Here is a 22,847-nt window from a genome sequence, read left to right as displayed (position 1 = left end):
AGTGAGTAACATGTAACCCTCCCATCACTCCCAGTCTGACCCAGTGAGTAACATGTAACCCTCCCATCACTCCCAGTCTGACCCAGTGAGTAACATGTAACCCTCCCATCACTCCCAGTCTGACCCAGTGAGTAACATGTAACCCTCCCATCACTCCCAGTCTGACCCAGTGAGTAACATGTAACCCTCCCATCACTCCCAGTCTGACCCAGTGAGTAACATGTAACCCTCCCATCACCCCCAGTCTGACCCAGTGAGTAACATGTAACCCTCCCATCACTCCCAGTCTGACCCAGTGAGTAACATGTAACCCTCCCATCACCCCCAGTCTGACCCAGTGAGTAACATGTAACCCTCCCATCACTCCCAGTCTGACCCGGTGAGTAACATGTAACCCTCCCATCACCCCCAGTCTGACCCAGTGAGTAACATGTAACCCTCCCATCACTCCCAGTCTGACCCAGTGAGTAACATGTAACCCTCCCATCACCCCCAGTCTGACCCAGTGAGTAACATGTAACCCTCCCATCACCCCCAGTCTGACCCAGTGAGTAACATGTAACCCTCCCATCACCCCCAGTCTAACCCAGTGAGTAACATGTAACCCTCCCATCACTCCCAGTCTGACCCGGTGAGTAACATGTAACCCTCCCATCACCCCCAGTCTGACCCAGTGAGTAACATGTAACCCTCCCATCACTCCCAGTCTGACCCAGTGAGTAACATGTAACCCTCCCATCACCCCCAGTCTGACCCAGTGAGTAACATGTAACCCTCCCATCACCCCCAGTCTGACCCAGTGAGTAACATGTAACCCTCCCATCACCCCCAGTCTAACCCAGTGAGTAACATGTAACCCTCCCATCACTCCCAGTCTGACCCAGTGAGTAACATGTAACCCTCCCATCACTCCCAGTCTGACCCAGTGAGTAACATGTAACCCTCCCATCACTCCCAGTCTGACCCAGTGAGTAACATGTAACCCTCCCATCACTCCCAGTCTGACCCAGTGAGTAACATGTAACCCTCCCATCACTCCCAGTCTGACCCAGTGAGTAACATGTAACCCTCCCATCACCCCCAGTCTGACCCAGTGAGTAACATGTAACCCTCCCATCACCCCCAGTCTAACCCAGTGAGTAACATGTAACCCTCCCATCACCCCCAGTCTGACCCAGTGAGTAACATGTAACCCTCCCATCACTCCAAGTCTGACCCAGTGAGTAACATGTAACCCTCCCATCACTCCCAGTCTGACCCAGTGAGTAACATGTAACCCTCCCATCACTCCCAGTCTGACCCAGTGAGTAACATGTAACCCTCCCATCACTCCCAGTCTGACCCAGTGAGTAACATGTAACCCTCCCATCACTCCCAGTCTGACCCAGTGAGTAACATGTAACCCTCCCATCACTCCCAGCCTGACCCAGTGAGTAACATGTAACCCTCCCATCACTCCCAGTCTGACCCAGTGAGTAACATGTAACCCTCCCATCACTCCCAGTCTGACCCAGTGAGTAACATGTAACCCTCCCATCACCCCCAGTCTGACCCAGTGAGTAACATGTAACCCTCCCATCACTCCCAGTCTGACCCAGTGAGTAACATGTAACCCTCCCATCACCCCCAGTCTGACCCAGTGAGTAACATGTAACCCTCCCATCACTCCCAGTCTGACCCGGTGAGTAACATGTAACCCTCCCATCACCCCCAGTCTGACCCAGTGAGTAACATGTAACCCTCCCATCACTCCCAGTCTGACCCAGTGAGTAACATGTAACCCTCCCATCACCCCCAGTCTGACCCAGTGAGTAACATGTAACCCTCCCATCACCCCCAGTCTAACCCAGTGAGTAACATGTAACCCTCCCATCACCCCCAGTCTGACCCAGTGAGTAACATGTAACCCTCCCATCACTCCCAGTCTGACCCAGTGAGTAACATGTAACAATCCCATCACCCCCAGTCTAACCCAGTGAGTAACATGTAACCCTCCCATCACCCCCAGTCTGACCCAGTGAGTAACATGTAACCCTCCCATCACTCCCAGTCTGACCCAGTGAGTAACATGTAACCCTCCCATCACTCCCAGTCTGACCCAGTGAGTAACATGTAACCCTCCCATCACTCCCAGTCTGACCCAGTGAGTAACATGTAACCCTCCCATCACCCCCAGTCTGACCCAGTGAGTAACATGTAACCCTCCCATCACCCCCAGTCTGACCCGGTGAGTAACATGTAACCCTCCCATCACTCCCAGTCTGACCCAGTGAGTAACATGTAACCCTCCCATCACCCCCAGTCTGACCCAGTGAGTAACATGTAACCCTCCTATCACTCCCAGTCTGACCCAGTGAGTAACATGTAACCCTCCCATCACTCCCAGTCTGACCCAGTGAGTAACATGTAACCCTCCCATCACTCCCAGTCTGACCCAGTGAGTAACATGTAACCCTCCCATCACCCCCAGTCTGACCCAGTGAGTAACATGTAACCCTCCCATCACTCCCAGTCTGACCCAGTGAGTAACATGTAACCCTCCCATCACTCCCAGTCTGACCCAGTGAGTAACATGTAACAATCCCATCACCCCCAGTCTGACCCAGTGAGTAACATGTAACCCTCCCATCACTCCCAGTCTGACCCAGTGAGTAACATGTAACCCTCCCATCACTCCCAGTCTGACCCAGTGAGTAACATGTAACCCTCCCATCACCCCCAGTCTGACCCAGTGAGTAACATGTAACCCTCCCATCACTCCCAGTCTGACCCAGTGAGTAACATGTAACCCTCCCATCACTCCCAGTCTGACCCAGTGAGTAACATGTAACCCTCCCATCACTCCCAGTCTGACCCAGTGAGTAACATGTAACCCTCCCATCACTCCCAGTCTGACCCAGTGAGTAACATGTAACCCTCCCATCACCCCCAGTCTGACCCAGTGAGTAACATGTAACCCTCCCATCACTCCCAGTCTGACCCAGTGAGTAACATGTAACCCTCCCATCACCCCCAGTCTGACCCAGTGAGTAACATGTAACCCTCCCATCACCCCCAGTCTGACCCAGTGAGTAACATGTAACCCTCCCATCACCCCCAGTCTGACCCAGTGAGTAACATGTAACCCTCCCATCACCCCCAGTCTGACCCAGTGAGTAACATGTAACCCTCTCATCACCCCCAGTCTGACCCAGTGAGTAACATGTAACCCTCCCATCACTCCCAGTCTGACCCAGTGAGTAACATGTAACCCTCCCATCACTCCCAGTCTGACCCAGTGAGTAACATGTAACCCTCCCATCACTCCCAGTCTGACCCAGTGAGTAACATGCATGTAACCCTCCCATCACCCCCAGTCTGACCCAGTGAGTAACATGTAACAATCCCATCACTCCCAGTCTGACCCAGTGAGTAACATGTAACCCTCCCATCACCCCCAGTCTGACCCAGTGAGTAACATGTAACCCTCCCATCACCCCCAGTCTGACCCAGTGAGTAACATGTAACCCTCTCATCACCCCCAGTCTGACCCAGTGAGTAACATGTAACCCTCCCATCACCCCCAGTCTGACCCAGTGAGTAACATGTAACCCTCCCATCACCCCCAGTCTGACCCAGTGAGTAACATGTAACCCTCCCATCACCCCCAGTCTGACCCAGTGAGTAACATGTAACCCTCCCATCACCCCCAGTCTGACCCAGTGAGTAACATGTAACCCTCTCATCACCCCCAGTCTGACCCAGTGAGTAACATGTAACCCTCCCATCACCCCCAGTCTGACCCAGTGAGTAACATGTAACCCTCCCATCACCCCCAGTCTGACCCAGTGAGTAACATGTAACCCTCCCATCACCCCCCAGTCTGACCCAGTGAGTAACATGTAACCCTCCCATCACCCCCAGTCTGACCCAGTGAGTAACATGTAACAATCCCATCACTCCCAGTCTGACCCAGTGAGTAACATGTAACCCTCCCATCACCCCCAGTCTGACCCAGTGAGTAACATGTAACCCTCCCATCACCCCCAGTCTGACCCAGTGAGTAACATGTAACCCTCCCATCACCCCCAGTCTGACCCAGTGAGTAACATGTAACCCCCCCATCACCCCCAGTCTGACCCAGTGAGTAACATGTAACCCTCCCATCACCCCCAGTCTGACCCAGTGAGTAACATGTAACCCTCCCATCACTCCCAGTCTGACCCGGTGAGTAACATGTAACCCTCCCATCACTCCCAGTCTGACCCGGTGAGTAACATGTAACCCTCCCATCACCCCCAGTCTGACCCAGTGAGTAACATGTAACCCTCCCATCACCCCCAGTCTGACCCAGTGAGTAACATGTAACAATCCCATCACTCCCAGTCTGACCCAGTGAGTAACACGTAACCCTCCCATCACTCCCAGTCTGACCCAGTGAGTAACATGTAACCCTCCCATCACTCCCAGTCTGACCCGGTGAGTAACATGTAACCTTCCCATCACCCCCAGTCTGACCCAGTGAGTAACATGTAACCCTCCCATCACCCCCAGTCTGACCCAGTGAGTAACATGTAACCCTCCCATCACCCCCAGTCTGACCCAGTGAGTAACATGTAACCTTCCCATCACTCCCAGTCTGACCCAGTGAGTAACATGTAACCCTCCCATCACCCCCAGTCTGACCCAGTGAGTAACATGTAACCCTCCCATCACCCCCAGTCTGACCCAGTGAGTAACATGTAACCCTCCCATCACTCCCAGTCTGACCCGGTGAGTAACATGTAACCCTCCCATCACTCCCAGTCTGACCCGGTGAGTAACATGTAACCCTCCCATCACCCCCAGTCTGACCCAGTGAGTAACATGTAACCCTCCCATCACCCCCAGTCTGACCCAGTGAGTAACATGTAACAATCCCATCACTCCCAGTCTGACCCAGTGAGTAACACGTAACCCTCCCATCACTCCCAGTCTGACCCAGTGAGTAACATGTAACCCTCCCATCACTCCCAGTCTGACCCGGTGAGTAACATGTAACCTTCCCATCACCCCCAGTCTGACCCAGTGAGTAACATGTAACCCTCCCATCACCCCCAGTCTGACCCAGTGAGTAACATGTAACCCTCCCATCACCCCCAGTCTGACCCAGTGAGTAACATGTAACCTTCCCATCACTCCCAGTCTGACCCAGTGAGTAACATGTAACCCTCCCATCACCCCCAGTCTGACCCAGTGAGTAACATGTAACCATCCCATCACTCCCAGTCTGACCCAGTGAGTAACATGTAACCCTCCCATCACCCCCAGTCTGACCCAGTGAGTAACATGTAACCCCCCCATCACCCCCAGTCTGACCCAGTGAGTAACATGTAACCCTCCCATCACCCCCAGTCTGACCCATTGAGTAACATGTTACCCTCCCATCACCCCCAGTCTGACCCAGTGAGTAACATGTTACCCTCCCATCACCCCCAGTCTGACCCAGTGAGTAACATGTAACCCTCCCATCACCCCCAGTCTGACCCAGTGAGTAACATGTAACCCTCCCATCACTCCCAGTCTGACCCAGTGAGTAACATGTAACCCTCCCATCACCCCCAGTCTGACCCAGTGAGTAACATGTAACCCTCCCATCACTCCCAGTCTGACCCAGTTTGTAACATGTAACCCTCCCATCACTCCCAGTCTGACCCAGTGAGTAACATGTAACCCTCCCATCACTCCCAGTCTGACCCAGTGAGTAACATGTAACAATCCCATCACTCCCAGTCTGACCCAGTGAGTAACATGTAACCCTCCCATCACTCCCAGCACTCAGGGCTTCCTATGAGTTCTGTCCCTCTCTCCATCCTGGATTATTATTGTTATGATATAGTAAAATAGGTAAACTCCTTGTAAACAGATTAAAACCTCTCTCTCTATACTGTATATTGATATAAACATCATTTAATAGCTTTACAAGATGTATCTATTGTTCCTCCCAGTTAATAGTCCAAGTTTGATTTTCCAAGTTTGTCCTTTGCTGCTTCTTGTTACAGTCAGGTTTTGCCTTTTGATGAAGTTTGTCCCTCGCCGCTTCCCATTCCCATTCAGGTTTTGCCTTTTGATGTAGTGTGTCCCTCACTGCTTCCCACTCACAGTCAGGTTTTGCCTTTTGATGTAGTTTATTCCTCGTTGCTTTCCATTCACAGTTCACGTTTTATCTTTAGATAAGTTTGTCCCTCGCTGCTTCCCATTCACAGTCACGTGGTCCCATCAGTGAATTGCCATTAGCGGAGTTTGAGTCCAGTGGGCTCCTGTAGGGGGCTGTGACGTCACCAGCAAGTTGTCACTCGTGGTCTCCAGTGCCTGAGAATTCAAGAGAGAGATACAGACAGACAGACAGACACAGACAGAAAAACATAACAAGAGACTGAGAGAGAGAGACTGAGAACATGAAGAACAAGAAACGGAGTGAGTGGGATAAAGTCATTATATGTTATATTACATCACTGCTATATAATACACTGTGTCACTACATACTGCTCTATAATACACTGTGTCACTACATACTGCTCTATAATACACCGTGTCACTACATACTGCTATATAATACACCGTGTCACTACATACTGCTATATAATACACCGTGTCACTACATACTGCTATATAATACACACTGTGTCACTACATACTGCTATATAATACACACCGTGTCACTACATACTGCTATATAATACACCGTGTCACTACATACTGCTATATAATACACACTGTGTCACTACATGCTGCTATATAATACACCGTGTCACTACATACTGCTATATAATACACACTGTGTCACTACATACTGCTATATAATACACACTGTGTCACTACATACTGCTATATAATACACACTGTGTCACTACATGCTGCTATATAATACACCGTGTCACTACATACTGCTATATAATACACACTGTGTCACTACATACTGCTATATAATACACACTGTGTCACTACATGCTGCTATATAATACACACTGTGTCACTACATGCTGCTATATAATACACACTGTGTCACTACATGCTGCTATATAATACACACTGTGTCACTACATACTGCTATATAATACACACTGTGTCACTACATACTGCTATATAATACACACTGTGTCACTACATACTGCTATATAATACACCGTGTCACTGCATACTGCTATATAATACACACCCTGTCACTGCATACTGCTATATAATACACACCCTGTCACTGCATACTGCTATATAATACACACCCTGTCACTGCATACTGCTATATAATACACACCCTGTCACTGCATACTGCTATATAATACACACCCTGTCACTGCATACTGCTATATAATACAGTGTCACTACATACTGCTATATAATACACCGTGTCACTGCATACTGCTATATAATACACACCGTGTCACTACATACTGCTATATAATACACACCCTGTCACATATAATACACAGTGTCACTACATACTGCTATATAATACACCGTGTCACTGCATACTGCTATATAATACACACCGTGTCACTACATACTGCTATATAATACACACCCTGTCACATATAATACACAGTGTCACTACATACTGCTATATAATACACCGTGTCACTACATACTGCTATATAATACACACCCTGTCACTGCATACTGCTATATAATACACAGTGTCACTACATACTGCTATATAATACACCGTGTCACTGCATACTGCTATATAATACACCGTGTCACTGCATACTGCTATATAATACACACCGTGTCACTACATACTGCTATATAATACACACCCTGTCACTGCATACTGCTATATAATACACCCTGTCACTGCATACTGCTATATAATACACACCGTCACTGCATACTGCTATATAATACACACCGTCACTGCATACTGCTATATAATACACCGTGTCACTGCATACTGCTATATAATACACCGTGTCACTGCATACTGCTATATAATACACCGTGTCACTGCATACTGCTATATAATACACCGTGTCACTGCATACTGCTATATAATACACCGTGTCACTGCATACTGCTATATAATACACCGTGTCACTGCATACGGCTCATACTGCTATATAATACACCGTGTCACTGCATACTGCTATATAATACACCGTGTCACTGCATACTGCTATATAATACACTGTGTCACTGCATACTGCTATATAATACACCGTGTCACTACATACTGCTATATAATACACACCCTGTCACTGCATACTGCTATATAATACACACCGTGTCACTACATACTGCTATATAATACACACCGTGTCACTACATACTGCTATATAATACACACCGTGTCACTACATACTGCTATATAATACACACCGTGTCACTACATACTGCTATATAATACACACCGTGTCACTACATACTGCTATATAATACACTGTGTCACTGCATACTGCTATATAATACACTGTGTCACTGCATACTGCTATATAATACACTGTGTCACTGCATACTGCTATATAATACACTGTGTCACTGCATACTGCTCTATAATACACCGTGTCACTACATACTGCTATACAATACACACCGTGTCACTACATACTGCTATACAATACACACCGTGTCACTACATACTGCTATACAATACACACCGTGTCACTACATACTGCTATATAATACAGTGTCACTGCATACTGCTATATAATACAGTGTCACTGCATACTGCTATATAATACAGTGTCACTGCATACTGCTATATAATACAGTGTCACTGCATACTGCTATATAATACAGTGTCACTGCATACTGCTATATAATACAGTGTCACTGCATACTGCTATATAATACACAGTGTCACTGCATACTGCTATATAATACACACCGTGTCACTACATACTGCTATATAATACACCGTGTCACTACATACTGCTATATAATACACCGTGTCACTACATACTGCTATATAATACACCGTGTCACTACATACTGCTCATACTGCTATATAATACACACTGTGTCACTGCATACTGCTCATACTGCTATATAATACACACCGTGTCACTGCATACTGCTGTATAGTATACCGTGTCACTGCATGTCATACGATAGACACACTGTTTCGCTGTGATGCAGTGTGCATTATATGACATAGTAATTTCTTCAATCCCTTGAGGTAAGAGTGTGCCCAGGGGCCTCTTGGCACCATAACAACTTTATTTAGAGCTAGTTGTTATGGTGATTGAAGTTCCCTTTAACCCCTTAAGGACACATGACATGTGTGACATGTCATGATTCCCTTTTATTCCAGAAGTTTGGTCCTTAAGGGGTTAAGATGTTTTTCTGAACGTTTATTTTATGGCATTTTTTGCTGTGAAAATGTGCATGTTGTGTCTGCAGACACAAGTTCAATTAACTCAGATTAGTGCAATTAATTTAACAAAAAATTTAATGTTTCCTGAATATACAGTAATGTGCTACATAACTAATCCATATTTCATACTGAATAACCTTTCGTGTACAATGTATCTGAAACTGAAAGCAATGTGAATTTTGGCGGCAAATTTCAGTTTAGTTTTAGACATAGTCTTCTGACTAAAAAGCCGTTTTAGTCGTATTTTAGTCTCCTGATTTGTTTTAGGTTTAGTCGGTTAAATCTCCAGTACATTTTAGTTGATACGTTTAAAATCTAATAGGTTTAGTTAAAGCCTCTATCTGTCTCATTTTCCTCTTCCGCAGCCCCTCTGTGTCTCTTTGTGCCCTCCCAGCCCCTCTAGGTGTGTCTCTCCCAAGCCCTAGTCTGTCTCTTTTGCCCCTTCCACAGCCCCTCTGTGCAGTGTTAATTGTGGCGGCAAATGTCAATTTAGTTTTAGTCAGTCTTTTGACTAAAATGGCGTTTTAGTTTTAGTTGACCAAATTAACACTGACTGAGAGATATCTTTAGTTGTTAAAAATATATTTTATTAACTTATTAAAATATTAACTCTCCCCCCCCCCCCCATTGATTTTAAACTACCGTTGTAAATAACTCTAATTGTGGCAGCCTTGCTAAGTCTCTTGCTGCCATGATGTGTTTGTACAAAATACAGAGTCTTAGTTTGACCAAATTAAGTTTCAATCCACTACAAATCTCTATTTAAGGAATAAAACCATGATTGGCTAACCACGTGTGGCCCTTACCTCCTATTCTGGCTGATAACATTTCCGTGTCTGTCCCCAGGTGACCAGAGCCATGCTGAGCTCATGATGATGACTATTTCTGATGTCATCAAACAACTCCTTGAGGCCCATGAGCAGGGAAAGGACGTCAATCTGAACAAGTAAGTGAAAGCTAGGTTTTGGGAATGGCCCAAAGAGCAGGTGTAACCCTTAGTTATATTGGAAGAGTGCTGGTAGTCAAATTATTATAGGTGGCTTTACTTACTCCATTTTTCTATAATGATTGGTCTGCAACATGTAAATCCACATGGAAGTAAGTCTAAAGCAGAGAGGTAATTTTAAAGCAGACCTGCCTCAAAATGTGTTAAAAGGACACTGTAGGCACCCAGACCACTTCATCTTATTGTAGTGGTTTGGGTGCAGTGCCCCTGTCCCTTTAACCCTACGCTGTGAAACACTGCCATTTCAGAGAAACTGCAATATTTACATTGCAGGGTTAAGATAGCCTCCGTGTTTGCTTCCAGTTTACGGTTATAAGGAGGCATGCTGCCAATTAAACATGTTTACGCAGAACATTATGTGTCTCTGTGGTGTTTTCTTCTGACTTAATTAGGAGAGAACTTTTGGGCTCACAAGGTACTGTTGGGAGTAGCATCTTGATAGAAGCCACTCCACCTCTTTCCATAGGGGTTGGATTGTTTTTTACAAGACCACCAAATGTGTAGTATATTACCTTCCCCTTCACCATATCTAGTGCAGAGGAGATAAACTGTTGGTAATATTTTATGTAGGCGGGAAGGAGTCTCATTGGATGTCCCCAGCATCGGTCTATTAGCAGCTTTATTCAAGGTGGAATGGTCCTAGAAGGGTTTTCTATAGTGACTTAGAACAATTTTTTTTTTTTGTAAATCTGTTTATTAAGGCATAGTAAATAATACAGAGTTGGCTCGCAGGCCAGATAAACGAGCAAAATTTTCAAGGCATTAGCAAGACATGTATACAAAGTTTTAGTATCTAGTAAGTTGTGATATAAACAGGAGCAATACGATTAACCTATATCGGATCAGGAGATCCGAGCTTCATCTTGTGGGTCAGTAGCAGGTCCCCAGCTGTCAGGTTCAGATATGTAAATGAGCAGTACCTCAGAACATTCCCAAGGTATTTACATGGGTGCACCACTGACTATTCTAGGTGTGACGTTGCTTTAGGTTAGGCAGAGACAGTTGGCATGATCTATCCCATGAGAGCAGAGTTAGGAAAATTGGGTCAACCGTTAGCAACGTAGAGGTTAGAATTCTGGGTCTGTGAAGACGATATAGAGTACTGCCTCATCACTTCCCATACATAACCCCTTTACCTAGTGTATCCCCAGATAAGGCCAATATTCAGGATCTAAGACTCTGCGGTGGTGGGAGATCATCCCTCCAGACAGTGTGCCACAGCGGAGCTCGAGACATATCCACCGGCTAGTACACCCAACAAACCACTAAACCATTTAAAAAGGGGGTCAATTGATCGCCCATGTCAAAGGTCACGAGTTCTCAATGCATAAGTTTGTATGGGCACCATCCCGGGGCATTGAGGGGGTGAACTAGAGCGGTGGTCGCCCAAATTTAGTAAGTGTCCAGCGTGACCTAGGTCTCCAGGGTCTCCGAGGGCATCCCCGGAGATCATGGTTTTACCGTCCGCCATCAAGTCTGACCACCGGAAAGTCGTCAGTCGGTAGTCAGGTCAGTCATGTACCGTGGGATGTCAATTATCCGTCCTGTGTATGGTCTAGCCAGTCCCGAGCCCAGATCCCCCGTGGCCCAGAGATCAGAGAGAAGAGGGTAGGAAAAGAGGTTAGAGAGGGGGGGGCATTGGAAGCTGCGCTGCGCGCCCCTGATAGTCCCCGTTCTGTCGGCAGCTGGCGATATAGAAGAACCATGGCGCCCACATTTCAGTGTGTCTGGCTACCCGGCCCATGATGGTAGCATGGGCTTCTTCTGCCCCCTGAATATCTTCCACTCTTTTGATCCACTCACTTCTGGTCGGTACTATGTCCGTTTTCCAGTGTGCCGGAATGTTAGCTTTTGCGGCGTTAAGCAGGTGTCGTAGTATTGATTTCTTGTACACTGGTATGGGTAGAGCAGAGATGTGTAATAAAGCCAGTTCTGCACCCCACGTTGGTAGATCTCTTAGGATGAGCCGAACCGCCTCTCTAATCATATCCCAGTAGGGAATGATAAGCCTGCACTCCCACCAGATATGTATCACTGTACCGAGCTCCTCCTGACATCTCCAGCACGTCGGAGGAGTAGAAGGGAAGATGCGGTGGAGCAACACCGGTGTCCTATACCATAGGGAGATCAGCTTATAATTTAGCTCCTGATAATAAGAGCTCATAGAGCTCTTATATTGCCAAAGTAGCGCGGATTCCCATTGTTGGGTGGTGAGGTCCTTCCCTAGTTGTCCTTCCCATTGCCGTTTGAATGCCATCCGTGTGGAGGCGCCTCCGGTGAGCAGGTGCAAATATAGAGATGAAATTGCGTGGTCTAGGGTGGTACCTTGATCACAAAGCTGCTCAAACCACGTAAGTTCCCTGTGGAGTCGTGCATTGTGTGGTATGGAGGCCAGAAAATGTTTCAGTTGTAGGTGGCGGAAGTGTGAAAGAAAGGTAGGAGGTCTATCCCCTAGGAGCGATGAGAGATCCCGCAATCGTCCACCACTAAGAACCGTGTATATGGGTACAAATGTACGTTCACTCTCGATAGGCCATGCCTCAGTCGGGAGCCCCCCTCCAACTTCTTCATTGTGAGTAATCGGTAGCAGTGGGCTAGGCGTCGGCGACACATGTTCTTGTTCCCTCAGGGATTGCCATCCAAGCAGGGTCTGCGAGACCAACCCCTCGCTAGGCGTCAGGGTGGGCCGTCTCCTGGGGGATCCCCATACCCTCGCCTCCAGCGTCGGGCCTATGAGACCTCTATCGAGGGCTACCCATTGTTTAGGTGTCGACGTTGAGTGCCAGTCCAGAACGCGCTGTAGGATAGCGGCTTGATAATACCTTTTGAAATCGGGGAGCGCTAGGCCGCCTTGTGTCCTCGGCCGGCATAAGAGGTCATGGCGAAGCCGAGGGCGGCCCCCATGCCAAATATATTTGAGCACTCCTGATTTTAGGGCCGCAAAGAAGCTCACCGGAATGGCCAGGGGTATAGTCTGTAGGAGGTAGAGAACCCTCGGAAGGATGTTCATCTTAAGCACTGCTACTCTACCGTGCCACGTAACGTGTGGATAGGACCATTTGGAAAGGTCCGTTAGGATATTTTTAAGGAGAGGTGAAAAATTGCAGTCGTAAACTTCTTCCGGATTCGTGGTCACCCATACCCCTAAGTATTTCATTTTACTAGATAGCCAATTGAACGCAAACTGTGGTTCCAGAGATCGGTATTCCTCCGGGGGGAGCGTGATGTTTAGCGCCTCACATTTGGAGATGTTAAGTTTAAATCCGGACAATTGTCCGAATTTGTCAAGTTCCGAAAGGAGGCAAGGTAGTGTATTCCTGGGATTGCGGACAAAAAAGAGAAGGTCATCAGCATAGGCCGCTACTTTGTGGTGAGTGCCATGCCATTCATAACCCTGGATGTCTGGATTCCGTCTGATCGCTCGGAGAAGTGGCTCCAGGTGGAGTGCGAATAACAGAGGTGAGAGCGGGCATCCCTGTCTGGTACCGTTTCGGATAGCGAAGTCGGCGGTCGTGGCCCCATTGACCCGTACCGTTGCTCGAGGATCAGCGTACAAGGCAGAGATCCACGCGAGGAACCTCTCTCCACACCCCTGCCATTGTAGCATTTCCAGCAGGTATGACCAGTTGACCCGGTCAAATGCCTTCTCCGCATCCGTGGAAAGAAGCATCAGCCGGGTCCCCTGTCTCTGAGCATGGTGTTGAACAGCAAATAGTCTTAGGGTGCTGTCCCTGGCTTCCCTACCCGGGATGAATCCCGTCTGATCAGCATGAACCAGTCCGGGTAGAAGGTGTTTGAGGCGATTCGCCAGCACCTTTGTGAATAGCTTGGAATCCACATTAATCAGGGATATCGGGCGGTAACTGCCGCAATGTAGCGGGTCCTTCCCGGGCTTCAGGAGTACAGTGATGGTAGCAGCAACTGACTCCCGGCCCAGAGGACCCCTGTCTCCTATCGCGTTGATGGCGTTGGTGAGCCGAGGTACAAGCAACCCCGAAAACTTTTTATAATATCCTACAGAGAAGCCATCCGGGCCTGGGGCCTTCCCAGTCTTGGATGATTTCAAGGCCATGGCTATTTCATCCACACTAATTGGGGTATTTAGGAGCCCCGTGGAGTCTCGGTCCAGCTTATCCACGTCCACGTCTGACAGATAGGTGCGGATTTTCTCGCGGTGTCTCATGGCTTCGCTCTCCCCGATCGGTGCTTGTAGATTATAAAGTTTCTCATAGTAGAGTCGGAATTCTTCTGCTATCAGCTCCGGGAAGGGAGACACTTCCCCTGAGGTCAGTTTTAGCTGGCGAATTTGTCTGGGAGGCATGGGGCCTTTTAGTAGCCGGGCAAGGTATTTACCACCTTTATTGGCGTGGGCATAATAGAAGCCTTTGGTTCGCTGCACCGCCCTGAGGTGTCGTTTCAGGAGGAGTGCTTTAAGCCGTCTCCGATGCTCCATCAGTTCTCCATAGACAGCATTTAACTGAGAGCGTTTATGACTGCGCTCAAGTGTGGAGATAGTGCGATGTAGTTCGGTCATTTCTGCCATGAACGTTTTTCGTTTTTGCGATGCGAATAAAGATGCCGCGGATCACGCTTTTATGCGCTTCCCACAAAGAAATCGGGGATATGTCCGGGGTATCATTTTCCCTGAAGTATTGCTCCAACTCCCGGTGCAGCTGATCTTGGACATCCCGATCCAGTAGTAAGGCTTCATTAAGTCTCCAGGTCCATCCAGTCGGCTTGTAGAGAGGGGAGGCCAGTTCCATCTCAACTGATCCGTGGTCCGACCAGGTGGCCGGAAGAATGTTGGCTCCCAACAGGCGAGAGAGTCCTTCTTGGGTGACAAAAAGGTAATCTATCCGCGAATATCGGTTGTGAAGTGCAGAAAAATAGGTGTAATCTTTCACCGTAGGATTCAGCACCCGCCAGCTGTCCACCAATCTCAGAGAGTCCAGCGATTGTCGGATGGACCTGATGTGACGTTGTGGGATACAGCTATGACCTGTGGAGGAGTCCAGCATAGGATCCAGCGGGGTATTAAAGTCGCCACCAACAATCAGGGTCCCATCCGAGCGGACCTCATGTAGAGCAGTACCTATATCAATAGTGAGCTCGTTTAGATTGTCTACATAAAAGCATATGTTCTCTATCTAGAAATGCACAGATGATTGCCACCCACGAGGACCCCACCTTTGATTGAAATATGTGAACACAGCGAACTGGGCGGCGGGTTGCAACGAAAAGGGTTAGATTGGTCGTAACCCGGCATGTAATCGCTTGTCAAAAAGTGATTGCATAGTACAGTAGGGAGGTTTACACGGCGCAACGTGCCACACGTGCAAGCAACCGAGCAAGGCCCTCGGAGGGTGGCAATGAAACACACAATAATATACAGTATACCGGGCACCAACATCCGTAAATAGCAATAACAATGTGTAGGTGTACTATCCCGAACCCCCCACCCAAAGCCCCAACAGAGGGTCCAATGCTCAATCAAATGTCCCAGAACATGGAGAGTTCCGTTGCCAGAGGACAACCCAACTGAAGCGTAGACATCCGCCCCCCCCCCCCAACCCCCCCGCCCAAACCCCAAAAACTTGCATATGCAGCCTGTTCTTAGCTGAGACATCGAGGAAATTATAGTAGTACATAAAGCAGGTATGGTGAACATAAGCGTAGGAGTCCCCAAGGAAACCCGACTGGGCCCAATATCCCCCTCCCAAGTGCCAAAAACATGCCCCACAGTACCTTAGAGTATGCAGTGTAGTACGTGCGTCTCACACAGTGGTCGGGGTGAGTCAGCCATCTGAAGCGGAGTTCCGAGGCCCAGATCCTGCGGAGGTGCAGCATCAATCATGAGAGATGGGGTGGTTATTCCTCTGGTGAGGTCGGATCCCGATATCTTCCCGTACGGGGGGCAGAGGGAGCTCTGGATTGTCGTTGCCTGGGTTCCCTCTGAGCTCTCGGCGGTGGACCCAGCGGGCCTAGAATCCAATTAGTAATAGGCTGCGACGGGAGACCCAACTCTCCCATGAAACGTGGGACTTCCTCCGGCCATCGCATAGTGATCCAGCGATTCTGATGTCTTGCCATCAAGGCAAAGGGAAAACCCCATTTGTAGACCACATTATGATCCCGTAGCGCAGTCGTGACAGGGCGGAGAGCCCGTCTGGCTTCCAGAGTGATGGGGGACAAATCATTAAAGAGTGTTACTTGGGCTCCTCTGAAGGGCCAGGATGGCCTCTCCCGGGCTTTCGTCATGATGGCATTCTTCACCGGGAATGAGCTGAGGCAGCAAACAAGATCTCTTGGACCGTCATCCGCATTCCTGGGCCGTAGAGCCCTATGTGCCCTTTCAAAGTGGATCTGTGGAGGCGGGGATGATTGCATAATAAGATGGAAGAGCTCCAAGAGGGTGTCCGCCGCCACCTCGGGGCCCTCAGTTTCTGGGACCCCGCGTACACGTATGTTGCATCGTCTACCCCTATTATCCACATCCTCCAGATGACGGCGCATAGCCAGGATCAGTTCACCCTGTCTCGAAACTGCGGTGTCCGTGGACGCCATGCGGGTAGACAGGGCCGCGCCTGCTTCTTCAAGCGTAGTGATGCGGCCTGTATGCGCTGTGATCTCGGCGCGAAGTCCTGACACTTCATTCCTCATAGCTTCCTGAATATTCGCCTCCATGACCTGTAGATCAGTTTTAGTGGCCATGGCAGCAGTCAGGTCCCTGAGGGAGTTTTCAATTCGCTCCAGAGCGGTGAGCGCTGGGCCCTGCTCCGGCGCAGGCGCCATCTTGGGAGTAGCCGGGTCGCCGCTCTCGCTGGGCTGTTGCTGCAGGTAATTGTCCAGGGGACCCTGCTGGGGATTCCCCGGGGTCTGGGGATGCTCCGGGCGTTTAGTGCGCCCCATTAAGTACGCTTAGCCGCTCTTAATAGCTGTAATCGGGGAACGGTGGAGCGGAGCTCTGTCTTCAAGCGGCCATCTTGGACGGAGCCGGAACCACGCCCCCGACTTAGAACAATTTGAGTCACTTTGAGGTGGGCTGCTAGAACAGGGTGAGAGGGGGTCGAATCACCCGATTTTCCCATATTAATTTTGTAAGCAAATGCTGTACCTCCTTGCAATATGATGGAGGTTAAGATATGGAAAGCAATGTAAAAGCATAAAAAAATTGTGTTAATCCATCATTTTTCAGTGTTCATTCTTCCTGCCCATGATAAATGTACATCCTTCCATTTATTGTGTTCCGTTCTACATTTCTGTAAGAGTGGGGCGTGAATGTGCTTATAAAGAGTGGATAATGATCTGGTAAGATTGATGTGATGGAACGCCATCACAAAGTACCATGCCCACATGTGCCCATTTGCTTGCCTGCTTATTGTTTTCAGGTCATCATGCTGGGGATCTCCCCTTGTTCGCAAATCATGTTTGGGCTTCATTAGAAGATTGTGCTTGTCCCATTCTAACTATGATAAAAATGAGGCTTAAGTATTAATCTATGGGTGGGTATTGATGTCTCTTGGGGATATGATATTGAAACGGTTTGTTTATTCTCAAAAGCTGATTATCATTAACCTATCAAAGGACTTCCTATCTAAGAGGCAATCAAGACATATGGCAAATGGGAGAGTTAGTTTGTGCTGAAGCCAGACTTTCAGGCCACTTGTGTGGGACTTCTCACACCTGTCAGAGTGACTCTGTTGGGGTCTCAGCTTCGAAGAGGGACTTGGGTTGTAAGCTCTTCCCTTCCGTACAATCAAATTAAGCTATTTTGAAATTTACAATATCACCTCTACAGACAGCCAGTTCATATATGCACTACACAAATTACATTAAATGGCAATATTCTACAGTGCAACAATTAATTATGTACCCTTGCTGGGACACCTTCCCCAGATCCCAGCTATTCGGTGATGTAATTTTCGTGGGGTTCTGAAATATTTAAAACGTGTTTTTGGGGTGTTTTTAAGATTGTATGTGTTTTTGTACCTGGGAGATAATTGAGTTTGTACAGTTCCTGACTCCTTTATCTTCCAGGCACAGGGAAGGAGTTTGTGTGTAATTGTATAAAGACTGCCTGCTGGGGGTCTGTGTATAATTTGGCTGTACTATGTCCCATTAAACATCATTTCGAGTTGCACTCCCAGAATTGTGTGTCGTCCAGTTACTGGGGGAAAATGAATGTCTGCTTATTTTAAGGGTTCGGGGAATCCTTACAAGGGGGTCACCCTTACATACGTGAGAAAAAACAATATTGTCAGAGCTGGTACAAGTTTGCAAAATTCAGCTCTATTGACTTAGTTAAACATACCATTACACGGATCTAAGAGCAACTAAGTATCAATGTGCACTTGATACTATTTGTTTCTATTTTTTGTAACCTAGCATACCAGGATTCTGTAACTTTTCGAGTCCCAGTATTATTTAACTCTCTCCCTTCCCCCCTTTTCTCTCCTCCTTATACCTCACCCTAGCTAACTATTGAGCTTTTTTGTTGGACTTCTATCTGGGGGTGTTTTTTAATAGGACCACCAATATTATACCATTGATTATTGTCCACAACCGCAGTTATTTTTGTGGCTCTCCCCATCATTATATTATATCTTTTTCTTCCTTTTTTTACCATTTATTATTTGTTTGTTTTTGTTTGTGTTTGCAATATATATTTTTTTTTGATTAATTACAATAAAAGTTAAGTTTTATCTTGTAGCATTACCGAAGGGAGGGGCCTCCTATTGGGGTCGACTTAGTGCGGGGATGGGGAGTTTCCTCTTTTCCACCTAGGTCTACCTTTCTGACAATATTGTTATTTTAAGGGTTCCAGAAGGAAGGAATTTGCAGAGGTAACCGTTCGGGTTAACCGTGGTCCGCTACAGTTGATTCCCAAATAGGTAATGTATGTTGTGCGCCATTCAAAATGGAAAGTATACTTGAGGATGGCCAGATCTGCTGTGTTTTAAGTTAATCTGTATAGCCTGGGTTTTTGAGTCATTGAGCTTGTAATATGACAGAGATGAGTAAGAAGCTAAAATTGAGAGCAATGTCGGTAGGGACTTGCTTGGGTGCTCTGTCATTATGATGTGTTCTGTGAATAGCGAGATTCTATAGTTTGTGTCATCAATAGGTAATCTTGTTATGTCTGGATAAGCACATATGGTTTGTGCTAGGGGGTTCTACAGTAAGAATGAAAAGAAGGGAAGAGAGTGGGCAGCCTTGGCGTGTACCATTTAAAATTGGGATCGGACTGGACACAAATCCTGCATTTAGCACCTGGGTTGTTGGCAGGTTGTGTAATGCCTTTATGTGCTATATGATATTGGTAGGGAATCCAAACTTATCCAGCACCCTAATCATATATCTCCAATGAAGCCTATCGAAGGCCTTCTCCGCATCGAGCATCATGAAAAGGCTTCCAATATTAATGCTGTTCAGATGAGAAACAATATTAATCATTTTTTTGGTGTTGCCTGAGCCTTGGCGGACCCATACAAAGCCAGGTTGGTCATTATCTACCAACTTTTGCCCTGTCCTTGTCGCTATTAGCGATCAGTTTTGCATATAGTTTGTATCGCAGTTTAAAAGGGATGTGGGGAGGGATATGGCACATTGAATAGGAGATGTTTCTGGTTTTGGGAGAGTTGCTATATGCGCTTGTAACAGCTCTGTGGGTAACGTCCCCCTCAAATAGCTATGGTTAAATAAAATAGTGACATGAGGGGTTAATACATCAGAGAAAGTTTGGTAGTATACATTAGTTAGCCTGTCTGGGACAGGGGATTTGTGGGCTGATAATTTTATTATTCCTTGAGTTACTTAGTCCACCGAGAATGGAGCGGTCAGTTAATCTATATCTTGTGGTATCAAATTAGGACGTTTTACAGAGGCTAATAATGAGTCAATCTGATGGGGTATTGGATGCTGTGTAGTGGGGTCCTCCCAGAGGTTGTCCAGTTTGCCATAGTAGGATGCAAAATGTTAAAATTACTGAAAGCCAGGTAGAATAGCAACTAAATCCATTGAGTTCACAGAGATGGGAATTTGGGAAGGCACAAATAGGAAAGGGACACTGTAGAAACAATAAAATAAGATAAAATAAATTGGAATTCCTGAAATAAAGTTGAAATGAAATGAAATATATATCCACTACAACTGGTAATCTGGAAGCACCCACCCAAAGCTAGAAAATGCAAAGTTAAACACTAGAGTCAAAACTCTTGTAACAACCAGGAGTGGGTATATATAAAAAAGATATAAGTGAATGAGCATTAAAATTCAGAGGAGTGAAAAGGGGATCAGTCCACTAAACAGTGAGTTATGTCCAATAAATTAAATATCCCAAATGATTCAGTTAATATAGAATATCAGTCCAAGTCCAAATATATAGTGCAGCAATAAATGGATAAAAGAAAAATATAAATAATAGTCAAAGTCTTATCCACAATGTATCAAAATGTATCAGCGGGATGAATCCCTGGATATCAGGACTCCTACTATAGTGTAAACAAGGGACCTATATCTGTAGCTGAAGTAATACAGTATCAAACTATGATTCCAAATACAAGTTAATACATATGTAGCAGGTCAATAATGGAATGGAGGGGGGCGGGGCCGGACCGCCAAGATGCACGGTCGCAGGAATGATCGGCTCCTGCTAAACTTCCCATATTAAGCAGACATACCAGACTTATACTGCATCAAACAACCCACAGACGCGACCATCAGGGAGCACGGGCTACCGGACCTGGGGAGAGGCTGGCTCTGGGAGTTTCAGTCCCTCGGGGGAGAGATTGCCGCTAGCACAGGCGGCACCCTATCCGGCGGTGAGTGGGGCAGACGGCCACTGCCCCACTATCCTGCCCAACGTGGCCCGACAGGCACCTTCAGCAGGGGCGGACCCGGTCCTGTTCCCCCCCCCCTCTGGGCCGGGGGGGGGGTTATCCCGGTCCCCACGGGAGACAGCCGCATGAACAACAAAGCCCAAACACCAGCCCAGCAATGAAGTGCAGAGAAGGCAGCACTCAGTAAGATGGCCGCCAAATCGCAGCCACGTGTGCACCACAGACCCAGATAACATCCCTGGAGTGGATTCCCTCCAGGATAAACCAGCAGGCCCCTCTGAACGGCTTCCGATGAGCTGGACTACCTATGGGACTTGCCTGCTACTACACAGCCCACATTTGGGAGCGCACGCCTGGCAACCACACCGGCATTGCCATATCCAGCAACACAGGATAGGAACACGTAACAAGCGCCTGCCACAGCCACCTACACTGTACCGGCAGAACACAAGCTCCTGCCAGACCGAGGAACCGGCACCGTATCCTTCAGAATGCACCCTGGAACCCGTGGTACACTACAGCTTGACAAAACACATATTTGACTCTCTGTTTTTTCTCTTTATTGGTGGTGTTGCCACACATGCTAGTCACACGCAGCAGCATTGAGAGGGTAATGCTGTAGACCCTACCATCACCTTAAGCGTAACGGTCTTTGTCAGATGAGCATTTAGCCAGATATGTCTGGCGCAAACTACTGCTTTCACATAGCCTGTTAATTTCATGTTGTGCAAATGAAAAAAAAAAATGTGCTGTTTAAACTGCTACATGTAATGCCTTGAAAACGCTTGTAGCTGCTGTTGTGGCGCTGCACGCCTGTTGTCACGCTATGCACAAATAAAATAAAGAATAAAAAAAAAAATAATGGAATGGAAGAGGTCATCATTATCCGATAGATCTACAATGACAAAAACAGGGCCCTAGTGCTCTGTTTAACTCTATTGTAGTTCAAATCTAAATTCGAATTCACTCACAAAAGGCACAGGACAGGACATTGTAGTATTAGGATCGGAATCAAATTGTTATTAGCCACGGTCCCAGTCTATACACCCTCCTAGTAGCCGGCTTGGAGGAAGATCGGTGGATATTACAAGTTTCCACTTGCTGGGATAAGTCTAGAGAGCTTGGCCCGAGAGCCGCTAGTGCCTTTCTAAAGGCAATAGCAAGCACTATAAACAGAGCTCCAGAGGCATAGGCAGACGGGATGATCCCTGTCGGGAAGGAAAGCTGCAGAGAAATAGGCATAAGGAACGATACCTGCCTGGAAGGAGAGCTGCAGCCCAGTTCGGGTGAAGAGCTCCTGAGAGACTCTAGTCAAGGGGCTGAAGCGTTCCAGAGTCCCTGCAAGCAGCTAGAAGCGGATTGGGCAAGGTACTCGGTTGGAGTATGGGAGCTCAATAACAGCGTATGCCTCTATAATAGAGATTGAGATGGGAGCATGATCGGACCAAGTGATAAGACCGATATATGCTTCATGAACTTTGGGAACTAGGGATATGTGTACATGAAATTGATCTATCCCTTTCTTTGTGGTCTGTGACTTTCTCTTTTAAAGCCTGCAGCTTTTGTTCTATGGAGGTATTGCCATCGTCAAGCATATTGTGTGTTTCAATGAGCTCTTCGGCCTTGTCCTCTTGATGCGAGGTGCGGTGATCCTGGATGTCTGCTCTTCTAT

General features: G+C 47.3%; 1 protein-coding gene across 1 annotated transcript in view; it reads left to right on the top strand.

The window, feature by feature from the left end:
- The first annotated feature begins 6,207 nt into the window (after positions 1-6,207).
- Positions 6,208-22,847, top strand: part of ELP3 (elongator acetyltransferase complex subunit 3) — a 157,583-nt gene continuing 140,943 nt past the window's right edge. Inside the window, exons 1-2 of the mRNA XM_063442001.1 lie at positions 6,208-6,435; positions 10,178-10,277. Coding sequence (XP_063298071.1) covers positions 6,417-6,435; positions 10,178-10,277 — 119 coding nt within the window. The 5' untranslated portion in view covers positions 6,208-6,416. The remainder of the gene's footprint in view (positions 6,436-10,177; positions 10,278-22,847) is intronic.

This window comes from Pelobates fuscus, chromosome 2 (genome assembly GCF_036172605.1).
Source record: "Pelobates fuscus isolate aPelFus1 chromosome 2, aPelFus1.pri, whole genome shotgun sequence".
In the NCBI taxonomy this organism is placed as follows: Eukaryota; Metazoa; Chordata; class Amphibia; order Anura; family Pelobatidae; genus Pelobates; species Pelobates fuscus.
Note: the sequence above shows the minus strand (reverse complement) of the source record. Positions and strands in the feature narration are given on the sequence as shown.